General features: G+C 35.9%; 1 protein-coding gene across 7 annotated transcripts in view; it reads left to right on the top strand.

The window, feature by feature from the left end:
• The window catches only part of SENP6 (SUMO specific peptidase 6), a 110,120-nt gene that overhangs the window by 74,746 nt on the left and 21,069 nt on the right, over positions 1-14,305 (top strand). For 6 of the 7 annotated variants that reach the window (XM_027601206.1, XM_027601205.1, XM_027601209.1 and 3 more), the window contains 5 exons: positions 4,173-4,206; positions 4,603-4,797; positions 5,815-6,041; positions 7,570-7,679; positions 7,817-7,933. In XM_027601206.1, coding sequence (XP_027457007.1) covers positions 4,173-4,206; positions 4,603-4,797; positions 5,815-6,041; positions 7,570-7,679; positions 7,817-7,933 — 683 coding nt within the window. Of the gene's footprint in view, positions 1-4,172; positions 4,207-4,602; positions 4,798-5,814; positions 6,042-7,569; positions 7,680-7,816; positions 7,938-14,305 lie in introns of those variants that run through there. The other variant, XM_027601211.1, reaches the window with a different exon arrangement.

Genomic DNA, 14,305 nt, shown 5'->3' with positions numbered 1-14,305 from the left:
CCAATAAGTAGTTGTATTTATAATGTGGAATTTTGTAATCTATGGTATTAACTTTCCCTGTACCATGGGATTTTTCAAGAGAATGTTCTTTGATGAGGTATAATTAATCTGCAATTTCTTCAGATAATGTATTAAAAATAAAGATGATTTGGGGCACCTGGGTAGCTCAGCCACTTAAGCATCAACTCTTGATTTTGGCTCAGGTCATGATCTCAGGGTCATGGGATTGAGCCCTGTGTCAAGCTTCGAGCTGGGCATGGAAGCTGCTTGGAATTCTCTCTCTTCCCCCTCCCTCCTCCCACCCCTCTCTTTCTCTCTCTTGCTCTAAAAATGTTTTTTTTTTTTTAAATAAAAGATGATTTGACATTTTCTTCTTGAATATAACTTCCTTATGTTTTGTAGTGAAATAATTTATCTGCCATGTCATCATTAATCTCAAACCAATTTTAAATGTTTTACTGTTTTATGTACTTTATCAAATCTTATTTATTATTGGGTAATTTAATTATTTTAAATTCATTCATTGCAAGAATTGGTACTATCTGGAAGTGCCAATTTTAAATCTTTTTATTTTATTTTTAATCTTTTTTTTTAAGGATTTATTTGAGAGAGAAAGAGTATATAAAAGCAGGGGGAGAAGAAGGGGCAGAGGGAGAGGGAGAAGCAGAGTCCCCACTGAACAAGGAGCCCCATGCAGGGCTCGATTCCAGGACTCTAGGATCATGACCTAAGTCAAAGGCAGGCACTTAACTGACTAAGCCACCCAGGCACACCTTTTATTTTATGTTAGGTTAGGTTAGATTATTCTTAAGTAAGCTCTCTACACCATCATGGGCTGAACTTATGACCCTGAGATCAAGAATCACATACTCTACCAAGTGAGCCAGCCAGTTTTATTTAAAAGTAGTGCCTTTAAAAGGAAATACTTTTATTTTACAGGAAAATGGCTTACATTGTTAGGAATACCATATATACACAAATATAATGCAATTCCTCATTTTTCCAATGAGAAAATTGAGAAGATATGAAACTAACTTAAATTTAGAAACTCTTGGAGATGATGGTGAAATAGCCCAGTGTCTACTTGTAATTTAGTTACACATAAATTTTTAAATGACAGATACTTAGACATGCTTCTGTTTTTATATCTCATATGACTGTTATTTAAATGTTTCCATTTTGGTGTTTATGTCATCCTTATTGCTACCTTTTGAGTCATCTAACAATTTAGCATATTACCTTCAAACAGTTTTTAGAAGGTATGTTTTGTGACATGCTAGACTTTGCAGGTGTTGTAATAATTACTAAATTTATTTTATATTTCTTTGCCTTCTTTTTCTACATTGTGAAAATTTTTAAACAGAAGAGTTGAAATAATTTTACAGTGAACACTTCTAAAACTCCCAGCTAGATTCTGCCATTAGCATTTTACTAAACTTGCTTTTCATGTATCTGTTCATCTTTCTCTATATCAGTCCAACTTATTTTTAAGTAGGTTCCACACCCAATCTGGGTCTTGAACTCAAAATCCTGAGATCCAAGAGTTGTATGCTCTACTGAGTGAGCCAGGCTAATTATGTCCAAAGTCTAGAATGTCCAATTAATTAATTTTTAAAATTTTAGTGACCATAAAGTGTAATACTAGTTTCTGGAGTGGAGTTCAGTGATTCATCACTTACAAACAACACCCAGTGCTCATCAGAAGCCCTCTTTAATACCCATCTCCCATCTAGCCCATCTCCCACCCACCTCCCTCCATCGATGCTCAGTTTGTTCTCTATTGTTAAGAGTCTCTTGTGGTGGGGTGCCAGGTTGGCTCAGTCGATTAAGCGTGTGTCTTCAGCTGGGGTCATGATCCTGGGGTCCTGGGATCAAGCCCCATTGTTGGGCTCCCTGCTCAGCGGAAAATGTGTTTTTCTCTCTCTCCCTCCTCTCCTCCCTCCCCTCGTGCTCTCTCTCTCAAATAAATAAAATCTTAAAAAAAAAAAAAAGTCTGTGGTTTGGGGGCACCTGGCTGGCTCAGTTGGTTAAGTGTCCAACTCCAGATTTCATCTCAGGTCATGATCTCAGGGTTGTGAGATCGAGCCTGGTGTCAGGCTCCAAGCTGGATGTGGAGCCTGCTTAAGATTCCTAAAATTCTTTCTCTCTTCCTTCTGCCCCTCTTCCCCCTCTCCTCCTTTCTCCCTCTCAAAAAAAAAAAAAAAAAAAAAGTTTCTTATGGTTTGTTTCTCTCTCCTTTTCTTTCTTTTCCCCCTTCCCATATGTTCTTCTGTTTTCTTCTTAAATTCCACATGAGTGAGTCAGATGGTATTTATCTTTCTCTGACTTATTTCACATAGCATAATATGCTCTGGCTCCATCCACGTCATTGCAAATGGCCTCCAGTTTATTTTTAAATGCATTTTGAAATTCTTGTCTACGTTTTTCATTCTCTTAATGTTAACACACAAAGTGAGTATTAATTCAGGATATAGTGGGCTTAATATGTCTTCTCTATGTTAAAAGAATTTAGTTAGAAAATCACCTTTTAGGGGCACCTGGGTGGTTCAGTCGTTAAGCATCTACCTTCGGCTCAGGTTATGATTCCGGGGTCCTGGGATTGGACCCCACATTGGGCTCCCTGCTCTGTGGGAAGCCTGCTTCTCCCTCTCCCACTCCCCCTGCTTGTGTTCCCTCTCTCGCTGTGTCTCTCTCTGTCAAATAAATAAATAAAATCTTTAAAAAAAAAAAAAGAAAATCACCTTTTATAACTACCAGTAATAACTGATTGAGACAAGATCTTCAGTGGATGCTAAAGCCATTAGCAGAAAGGTTATTAGGGAACAGGATATTCACAAGCTTTCAAGTATCTCTCTACAGATTACTATTTAATTACTAAGGGTAAAATGTATCTTAACAGCGGAAAGACCTGGCACATTGCCTTTGCCAAGTGATTAAGCTTGTATCAGTAATGGGACAGCCTGACATCATGTGCCTTCAAGTATGATATAGTAGGAGGTATAAAACATCACCTGTATGCTATATTTGCTGGAAATGTGTGGCCTGAATTTTAAAATGAGGCAACACGAGTTCAAGATGTCTGTTTTGCAGAACCTAGCCTGGATTCTTCAATGATCATGTCATGAAGAACAGAAGGGGGCAAATTTCTGGTCCTGACTGGGGTAGACAAAAAAGACAAATGTAACCTTCACAGAATCATGGATTGGAGCACAATAAAAGGGGCACCTCGGTGGCTCAGTCAGTTAAGCATCTACCTTCGGCATAGGTCCTGATCCCAGGGTCCTGGGATCCAGCCCCACGTTGGGCACCCTGCTCAGTGGGGAGCCTGCTTTTCCCTCTCCTGCTCCGCCGGCTTGTGCTCTCTCTCGCTCTGTCAAATAAATAAATACAATCTTAAAGCACAATAAAGAACAATTTTGAATAATTGGGAAAGTTTGAGTAAGAAGTATATATTGGATGGAGTTAATCTTGATCTTCTTAGATATGGTAATGCTGTTTTGGTTGTGTAAGAGAATGTCTTTGTTCTTGAGAGATGTATCCTGAAGGAAAGATTTAGGGATGGAATATCATGATGCCCTCTGCTTGTTTTATGCTGGTTTAGCAAAAAGGAGATGTGTATGTACATAGAGTGATGGGGAGTAGGTGTGGCAAAATTTTTAACAGTTGGTGAATCTAGGTAAGGAGTATTCAGGATTTCATTGTAATATTTGGTCAACGTTTCTTTGAAGTTCTAAGAAATAAACCTGTAATATAGGAAATGTTCTAAATGGGGTGCCTGGGTGGCTTAGTCATTAAGCATCTGCCTTTGGCTCAGGTCATGATCTCAGGTGGGATCGAGCACCACATTGGGCTCCCTGCTCTGTGGGAAGCCTGCTTCTCCCTCTCCCACTCCCCGTTTGTGTTCCCTCTTTTGCTGTCTCTCTCTCTCTCTCTGTCAAATAAATAAAATCTTTAAAAAAAAAAAAAAGAAATGTTCTAAGTGCTTGAATAAAAAGGTGAAGCTTGCCTTTCTGAAAGATAATTTGAAGTGGGGGGATATCTCATATTTAAGTACATGGTAGATGGTTTCGTTTTTCTGCCCTCTGTAGTCTAAGTCTCAATGTGTCATTTAGGGTATTTGTAGCAAAATCTTCGTAAGACTGTGGTTGGTACTAATTTATCTTATTTTTTAGTTTTGTTTAGATTTTATCAAGATACAGCTAGAAGGTAAGCTTTTTTATGTCTTTTTACTCACTAAAGCTTTCTTTACAATAAAACACTTCACAGGAATAAAATATTAAATATATTCATGGAGTTCATGAAGATGATTAGTTATTACATATATCTTCTTAAACGGCATGTATCTTAATAGTGTAATTTCATTCTGTAACATCATAAAACCTATGTTTAATTTGCTAACTGTACTTCATTAGAAACCCCTTCATTTGGAAAAAATGTAGAAGTTTCTTTAAGACAGTTATATTTTTCATTTCCCACTACACTTAATATTTTTAGAGCATAACAAATATGTGGTTAACTTTAAACTTGTATTTCCTCATAGTTTCCTCCATTCATGATTTTAAGAATTGATTCCTTTTCTAATTCCATTTATTTTCCCCCCAGAACCAGAAAATGATCCTGTAGGGATTACTTTAAATACCTCTGATCTAACTAAATGTGAATGGTGTAATGTCCGAAAATTGCCAGTCGTGTTTCTTCAGACAATACCAGCAGTTTATCAAAAGCTGAGCATGCAGCTGCAAATGAATATGGAGGATAAAGTTTGGAATGATTCTAAGGGAACAAATAAATTAAAAAGTAAGTTTTGTAGAATACATTATAATAATACATACAGTGCATTGCATAGCAGAGTGTGAATGTGCTTTAATAGATGCCTTAGATGTGTATTATCTATAATCCTTACAGTGATCTTGTAAGATATATAATTATGTGTATTTTTATATATATATATATACACACATATATATTATGTAATATAATTCCCATGTTATAAATGAGGAGAAAAGCCCACAGAAAGTGGAATTTCTAAAGATGAAACCCAGGTTTACCCATTTAGAAAGTTTTCAAAATGTGTTAAAACTCAAAAAAGGTTTGCAACTCCTTATTTTAACACTATAATCTGAGTAAAATGAAAATTTTGTAATGCACTGGTAGGAGTGCTAAGTGTAAATCAACCATATAATTCTGGAATCCTTGAAACAGCCTGAATAGGAAGTTTGCTGGCTCATAGAATAAGTCTTCATCCTCTACAATTATAGATATAGTTCTCTAATTTGTTTCCCTTCACCTCTAACATTTATGACATAGCATGACTAATTGTAAAGTAAATACTTTTCAGCAGTAATTGCTTTAGCTTAATGATGAATAAATGATAGCTACTGTTAAAGCCGCAAGAATCGGCACATTAGTGAATAGCAGTTTTTGCAGTTAAATTCTCTAGAGATATTAATAATAGTTCACCTGGCAGTTTCTTAATTTGTTTTTGACAAAAATGTTAATTGAAATATACTTAAAATTATATACGGATTCTATGAGATCAAATAGATTAGTTACATCCACGAATAGATTTGTTCTTAGGCTTGCTTCTAGGGTAATGTATTCTGGTTCCTTTTTCTTAATAACTTTTAGGTGACACTGTCACTGGTCTTTATTCCAGTATTTATTATATATCCACTGTATACCAGACAGTATTTTGAACATTTACACCAGATTTCTGGTGATATCCTTGGAAAGAACTAGTTGTTACTCTTTTCTGATATCTATTTGCCTATTTTTTTTTCTTTTATACTTAAAGTTATACTGATTTCTTTTCAGATTTGGAAGAACAATACATAATTTTAATTTTTCAAAATGGCCTTGATCCTCAGGCAAATATGGTATTTGAAAGTATCATTACTGACATTGGCATAAAGAATAATGTGTCCAATTTTTTTGCAAAAATCCCCTTTGAAGAAGCCAATAGCAGACTTGTTGCCTGTACAAGAACATATGAAGAGAGCATCAAAGGAAGTTGTGTGCAAAAGGAAAACAAAATTAAAAATGTAATTATGTTTTTAAGTTTTTTAAATAATGGGTAGCTTTAAAGCGAAATATGTTTCATTGTACTGCTCATTTTGGAGTTAGATCTTTTTAATTCCATTTCAGAATTATTTGCTTTTATATGTGATTTGTAAACTATCTTGTGGCAAAACATTAATGGCGGGTAGGTGACTTGTGACATAAATAGTACTTGATATAGGTCTCAGAAGCAGTTTTAGTTCCTTTCCACAATGTATTCTTATCTTTTCATCTTTCCTTTTTCTTTCATCCTTCCCCTGCCCCACTCTGAACATACATGTTCATATACTGCTACATTCAAACTGATTGTTACTTTTTTTTTTTTTAAGATTTTATTTATTTTGACAGAGAGCAAGCACACAAGCAGGGGTAGTGGCAGTCAGAGGGAGAGGGAGAAGGAGGCTCCCCACCAAGCAAGGAGCGCAGTGTGGGACTCAATCCCAGGACCCTAGAATCATGACCTGAGCCAAAGGCAGATGCTTAACCGACTGAGCCACCCAGTAGCCCCCAAATTGATTGTTACTCTTAAATTTGCTAGTGGTTCCCAGTGATGCCATTGGCTTCAATACAGATAAAGGAATTTTGGTCCATGATGTACATTTATAAGTAACATGTGCATACATGGTTGAAAACTTAGGAAACAATACATGTCATTTGAGTGTGTCTATCAACATATGTATCCAGTTCTGGAATAACTAATCATATAGTGGGTAACTCTGAAGCCACCTGAACCAAGAGCTGTGTATTCTTATTAACATATAGTACAATGTTAGATAACACAAATTTGTCCCCTAACCCTGCAACTGAATTTTACCTACTTAATTTATTAGAAATACTTAAAATCTTTCAACCTGCCTACAATTTGGAAATAGGGCTATCCAAGGCACAATTTTGGTGAAGCCGAGTGAGGTCTCACAGAGAAGAGCTATTCACAAAGTTAGCGCGTTGACAGAACAGAAGAAAGGGGAACCATTCCCTTTCTTTTGCAGAACTCGCTACAAGAGTTTATAAATGAGGAAGAAAAGAGCAACTGAAGCCATAAGGCAGGTGTGATAGAATAAAATTTCAATGCAAGGCTCTTTCTTTAAGGACTTCTTCATTCTGGGGAACTGAAGCTCTTTGGACTGTGTTCCCTGAGCCTCTGCTCCCATATCCCGTGGATTGCCTAGTCTTTGAACTTAGGTAGGACTCCACTCCCAGAATCAAAAACCATTATATCTGTTCTTTGGATTTACAAATATAATCTAATTTAATAAGGATGATAGAAGTCGTAGGCAAGATACCAGAAAACCATTGTTACAAAAATTGGAAGAGTATCACTGTTCTAGAAACTATACATACAGAGAATGTGGGCCCTAGTTTTGCCTGTTTCTTATTTTTAATTGTTAAAAATCATGTATACTTTTTCTTATTTAAAAATTTTTTAAATTGTAAGGTATTCTTGCCTTGTGCTTGCTTTTTTATTGAAAAATTTCCCAATTGATTTTGTAAACTGATAATATCCTTTACCAGGTGTCTCTTGAATCTAAAATACAACTTAAAAACAAGCAAGAATTTCAATTTTTTGATGATGATGAAGAAACTGGAGAGAATCATACCATCTTCATGGGCCCTGTGGAAAAGTGAGAATATTCATTTACATTTGCAATGCTCTTAAATTTGTTTTCTGTTTTATTACATTTCAGTTACATACATATACACACGTATATATTCATTTGCTTGTGTTTTTTTTTTTTTAATTTGTTTTATTTTGTTACAGATTGATAGTATATCCACCACCTCCAGCTAAGGGAGGCATCTCTGTTACTAATGAGGATCTGCACTGTCTAAGTGAAGGAGAATTTTTAAATGATGTTATTATAGACTTTTATTTGAAGTAAGTTAATTTTCTGCTTTCTTTTAACATATCTTTAACATATATCTTTGTTTTCTAGAATCAGAACTGTTTGGGTTTTGAATTCCATCACTGCCACTTATTGTGTGACATTTGGGAAATTAATGTCTCTGCCTGTGTTTTCTCATTTAAAAAGTGAGAAGAAGAATAACATCTAAAAGGCTATGAGAATTAAATAATACATGCCAAGCATTAGGAAAATACTTGGCACATGCAGCATGTTCATAAATGCTAGCTTATTATATTGTTATGTTATACTGTTTTAAGCCTTTAAAAAATTGTTACTACTCTAGTTAAGTTAATAAACTGTTGAGCAAGCACAAAAGTATGATCTTACTTGATATTCATCGAGTGCTAGCTATGTGCCACGTACTGTGTTAGAAGTTTATGGTCTTGTAGGGAAACACAAATATGGGATTAAAGCATTGACAGAAGTATTAACGTGGTATAGACGCAGCAGTAAAAGAATGCTTCATTCTCTTTGGGGGTTGGGAGATATAAGGAACCAAGAAGCTTTCCTGGAAGAGCTTACATCATGACCCAGTATACACATGCATATACATGTATGTGCAGTGTGTTTATACATGTATAAATTTGTATGTGTTTACTGGTTTGTGGTATAAAGTGTGTATATGAAACAAAACAACTATCAGTGTATCCAGCACTTGCCAGTACTTTCTAGTTTATTCAAATGTATTTCATAAAACAATATTTTTTTGAAGAACTGGTTGTTGAAAGTTGCTGGATTGATTTTATAGCCTACTAATGGTTGCAGCCAGCAGTTTGGGAAAAGAGTACATTGTTAAAAAGAGTGAAAGGTTTTGATCAGAGATGTGGTATCATAATTGAGCTTCCTTTTTTTTTTTTTTAAGATTTTTATTTGTCAGAGAGAGAGAGCACAAGCAGGGGGAGCAGCAGAGGGAGAGGGAGAAGCAGGCTCCTCACTGAGCAAAGAGCCCGATGCGGGACTTGATCTCAGGACCCTGGGATCATGACCTGAGCCGAAGGCAGACGCTTAACAACTGAGCCACCCAGGCGTCCCATAGTTGAGCTTCCTTAAGATCATTTGACACGCATGTTCATTGTGGATGTCTAGATGAGAAATGATTTAAGGAAATTTAATTAAAGTGATAGAAGAAGTCTGATTAACGGGCACTTGGGTGGCTCAGTTGGTTAAGCTTCCAACTCTTGATTTCAGCTCAGGTCTTCATCTCAGGATTGTGAGTTCAAGCCCCACATTGGACTCCACACTGAGCATGGAGCCTACTTAAAAAAAAGAAAGCCTGATTAAGGCATTTTAATTGGAATGAAGAGGAAATAAATGTTTTTTAAGAGGTACAGTTCTTTAGCAACTGAATGAATGGATATTAAGAAGGAGAGGAATGGTTGGCAGATAACTCCTAGCTTTCTGACTAGTGAGACCTGCTAAATGATTTTGTCACTGACTGTGAAGCAATGAACAAAAACAGAACGGGTTTGTTGGGAGCAGGGGGATGAGTTTGCTTTTAGATGTTTGTGATACAACAAAAGGGACAGTGCCAATAAACAGTTGAGTATATGGCTCTGAAGGTCATTTGAGTTCTGGCCTGGAGACATAAAGAGTTAGGAGGCTTTATTTTGCAAGTGGTAGTTTAATTATGAGAATAGGTAAAAATTGCTTAGGTAGAAATATAGAATGAGAAAAAGCTATAAGGACAGAATCTGGAGAGTTAGGGAAGAGAGATTCTTACAAATAAATTCTGAAGGATTTGAGAGGTAAGAAGAGAAATCCATAGCGGGTTATGTCCTGAAATTGAAGGGAGTTGAAAACTTAAAGAGGATACATTTAGTGGGGTCAGTACAGCAGAGGTTAAGGCAGATAAGGGCTCAGAATAACTTTAAGGTCACAGTGACCCTGAGCTAATAGGGGTCAGATGTAGACCTGGACTTGTACCCTGGTCCCTGGGGGATAATGAAGTACTCTGTTCTGTCTCTGTCCAGCAGAGGTGTATCAGTGGAGGCCTAGTGGGGAGACTCCCATCCCTACTTGTGACACAGAGCCCGTCTATCTCTCATAATAGTGGCCTAGTAGAGAACCTGAACTTCCATCCCCACCTGGCAGTAATGAGGTGGAGCCCACTGAACCTACTAGAAGGTGGTACCGGGGAGGCCTCCTAAAGCATAAGAATTAAATAAGATCTAGAATCCTTTAACATAATACTCAAAATGCCCATATTTCAATTGAAAATTACTTCTTTCACCAACAAGCAGAGGGATCTCAAATGGAACAAGAAAATATAATGTAAATAGATAGTCAACACCAAGATGGCACAGATATTAGAATTATTAGAATTATGACAGATTTTAAAGCATCCATTATAAAAATTCTTCAGGGAAAAATTGTGAACATATTTGAAACTTATGAAAAAAATGGATACAAACAAGAAAGAAACGGAAATTTTAGAACTAAAACTGTAATAACAAATAAAAGCTTTTATAAGCTCAACAGCAAAATGGAGAGGACAGAGGAAAGAATCAGTGACCTAGAAGATAGAACATATCACCAACTACATCCTATCTATTTATTTATTTATTTTATTTACTTTAATTTTTTTATTTATTCATTTGAGACACAGAGATAGAGAGGACATGAGCAGGGGGAGAAGCAGAGGGAGGGGGAGAAGCAGGCTCTCCACTGAGCAGGGAGCCCAATGCAGGGCTCAATCCCAGGACCCTGGGATCATGACCTGAGCCAAAGGCAGACACTTAACCGTCTGAGCCACCCAGGCACCCCTGTTTGTTTGTTTGTTTGTTTGTTTTAAGATTTATTTATGTATTTGAGGTGGGGAGGGGCAAGGAGAAAGGGAGAGGGAAAAAGAGAATCTTAAGTGAACTCCCCACTGAGCGCGCAGCCCAAGGTAGAGCTTCATCTCACCACCCTGAGCCTAAATCAAGAGTCAGACGCTGAACTGACTGAGCCCCCCAGGCAACCCTAATTACATTCAATTTAAATGCACTATTTATATGTCAATTAGAAGACCAAGATTGGCAGAGTAGTGAACTAATTAAATACCATAGCTCAACTATGTCCTGTCTTCAAAGATAATAATATATGTAAGTTGAAAATAAAAGGATAGTAAAAGATACTAAGCAAATATTAAAGCAAGGGTTAACTATATTATTATCAGAAAAGTAAAAACAAAAACAATTACTGGGACTAGAGAGGGACACTATACAATAAGTGAATCCACCAAGAAGACTTAGCAATCCTAAATGGATATGTACCATACAACAGAGTTATAAAATATGTGAAACAAAAATAAACTGATCTAAAAAGAGAAACAGACAAATCCACAAATACAGCTGGAGACTTCAATTCCCCTCTCTCAACAATTTTTAGAACAACTAAACAGAATCGACAAGGTCAACATCTTCAACCAACAGGATACACTTCACGTCAGGGGTAATTTTATATTCTGTTTATGTTAACTATATCCTATTTTCAGAGGTATTATTTTTCCTTTTTAAGATTTGATAGTAATGGAATATGTTTCAGTAAATTATAAAATGTATCATAGATTTGCTAGCAAGAGAAACTGCCCTAGATTTTAAATGCTTAACTTTGCAGATGTTAGACTCCTCTGAGACCTAACAAACACATTCAACAATGAGTTTAAAGAAAAAAAAAATGAGTTCAAAGTTCTTCATAGCTAAGACAAAAGATGTTATCTCCTACAAATGGCCAACAAGTGTATGAAAGAATTTTCAGTATTATTCATCAGGGAAATACAAGTTAAACCCACAAAAAGTTATCACCCTTTGGATGGCTACTATCAAAAAAAAGTAAGAAAAGAATATAAGTGTTGCCGAGAGTGTGGGTAAATTGGATTCCTTTGTGCACTGCTGGTGGGAATGTAAAATGGTACAGCCACTAAGGGAAACAATGTAGTGGCTCCTCAAAAATTATAGAACTACCCTGTGATCCAGCAATCCTACTTCTGTGTATATATCCAAAAGAATTGAAAAGTATGGTCTCAAAGAGATACTTGCACATCCATGCTCGTAGTAGCCAAGAGGTGGAAGCAACTCACATGTCCATTGATGGATGAGTGGATAAACAAAATGTGGTATATAGATACAGTGGAATATTACTCAGTTTTAAAAAGAAAGGAAATCTGTCACATGCTACAACATGGATGAATCTGGAAGACATTATGCAAAGTGAAATAAGCCAGTCACAAAAACAAGTACTGTTTGATTCCATTTATATTAGGTTTCTGAAATAGTCATATTCATAGAAAAGAAAATAAATGGTGGTTATCAAAAGCTGAAGGGTGGGGGAAAAATGAATTGTTTAATGAGTATAGAGTTTCTGTTTTGCAAGATGAAGTTCTGGAGATCTGTTTCACAACCATGTGAGTATACTTAACACTATTGAATGGTACACTTTTAAAAATGGTTAAGATTGGGGAACTCCTCACTGGCTCAGGTGGTGGAGCATGCAACTCTTGATCTTGGGGTTGTGAGTTCGAGCCCCACATTGGTAGTAAAGATTAAAAATATTTTTTCAAAAGATGTTTAAGATTGGGAGTGCCTAGCTGCCCCAGTCAGTGGAGCATGAGTCTTGGCCTCAGGGTTGTGGGTTCGAGCCCCACTTTGGGTGTAGAGATTAATTTAAAAATAAAATCTTTTTAAAAAATGGTTAAGATTGTAAATTCGCTGTTATTCATTTTTATCATAATCTTTAAAAAAGATTATGTCTTAATTCTAATGTATACTACCTTAAGAAACCAAGCGAAAAGTCTTGAAGTATGCAAAACAGTACTAATGTTGTTGGATGAAGTGTTGTTCTGTGAACGTCAATTTGGTCAAGTTGTTTGGTAGTGCTCTTTGGGTCATCTTTGTCCTTACTGATTTTATGCCTACTTGTTTTATCAGTTATTGAGGTTATATATATATACCAAGTATGTGTGTGTATGTACATACACACTTGGATCTCCAAGTATAATGGATTTGTCTGTTTTTCCTTTCAAATTCATTTTTGCCTTATGTATTTTGGGTATTTGTTGTTAGGTGCATAGAAGTTTATGTTTCTTGGAGAATCAACCCTTTGTCATATGTAATGTTCCTCTATATCCTTGATAATGCCCTTGTTCTTAAGCCTACTTTGTTCAAAATGAATATAGTTACTCCAGCTTTCTGTTGGTTTTTGTTTGCACGGTATGTATTTTTCATACCTTTACTTTTAATTTATTTAATTTTTTTTGTTTAAAATAGTTTTTGGTTTTAAAAGCATATAGTTGGATCTGAAAAATGAGTTGAATGCCTGTGTTTTGTTTACATTGTAGCTTATTATATTTCATACTTAAATCTTTACTTTTTACACTGTGATAGAGATTTTATAGTATTTGTGTATACTCTTGAAATTCTTTACATTTCAGGAGGCCCCTTAACATTTTATAGTAGCACTTTAAAACTACATTAAAGTTACATTATGTAAAAGCTCTGCCTTTTCTGATGCAAATCAGTATTCCAAATGAAAAAGGAAATCTAACAAAATCCATGGTTTTTATTTTTATTTTCATTTTATTTTTTTTAAATCCATGGTTTTTAAAAAATCTGTTTATGGGGTACCTGGATGGCTCAGTTGGTTGAGCATCCGACTCTTGATTTCACTCAGGTCATGATCTCAGGGTCCTGGAATTGAGCCCCACATCACACGCCCCACTCAGCAGAGAGTCTGCTTAAGGATTCTCTCTCTCTCTCTTTCTCTCTCTGTCCCTACCCCCGCTTGCCCTTTAGCGCTTTCTCTCTCTAAAATAAATAAATCTTTAAAAAAATAAAAATCTGTTTATGTCTCATGACATGCTTAGAAGTTAATTAAAAAGAAACTTTTTTCTTAAACTTCACTATATTAAAATATGTAATTCAGCTGCTACCAGAACTGCTCATTCTTTTCCATTTCTAACTCTACAAGTAGGAAACAAACTTTTTTTCACAGTGACTTTTTTTTTCTTAACATACAGTGTTGTATTAGTTTCAGGTATATAATGGTACAATGGTTCAACAGTTCTATACATTACTCAGTGCTCATCAAGATAAATGTACTCTTAATCCCGATTATCTAGTTCATCTATCCCCCCACCCACTTCTCTGGCAACCACAGTTCTTCTGTTTTTAACAGTCCAGGAGGGGGGTTGTCTCTTTTTTTCATTGTTTGTCTTGTTTCGTAAATGCCACACATGAGTGAAATCACATGATATTTGTCTTTCTCTGACTTATTTTACTTAGCACATATCCTCTAGGTCCACCCATCTTGTTGCAAATGGCAAGATCTCATTCTTTTTGATGGCTCAATAATAATCCTGTGTGTGT

Source organism: Zalophus californianus, chromosome 7 (genome assembly GCF_009762305.2).
Source record: "Zalophus californianus isolate mZalCal1 chromosome 7, mZalCal1.pri.v2, whole genome shotgun sequence".
In the NCBI taxonomy this organism is placed as follows: domain Eukaryota; kingdom Metazoa; phylum Chordata; class Mammalia; order Carnivora; family Otariidae; genus Zalophus; species Zalophus californianus.
This window is presented reverse-complemented; position numbering and strand designations above follow the sequence as displayed.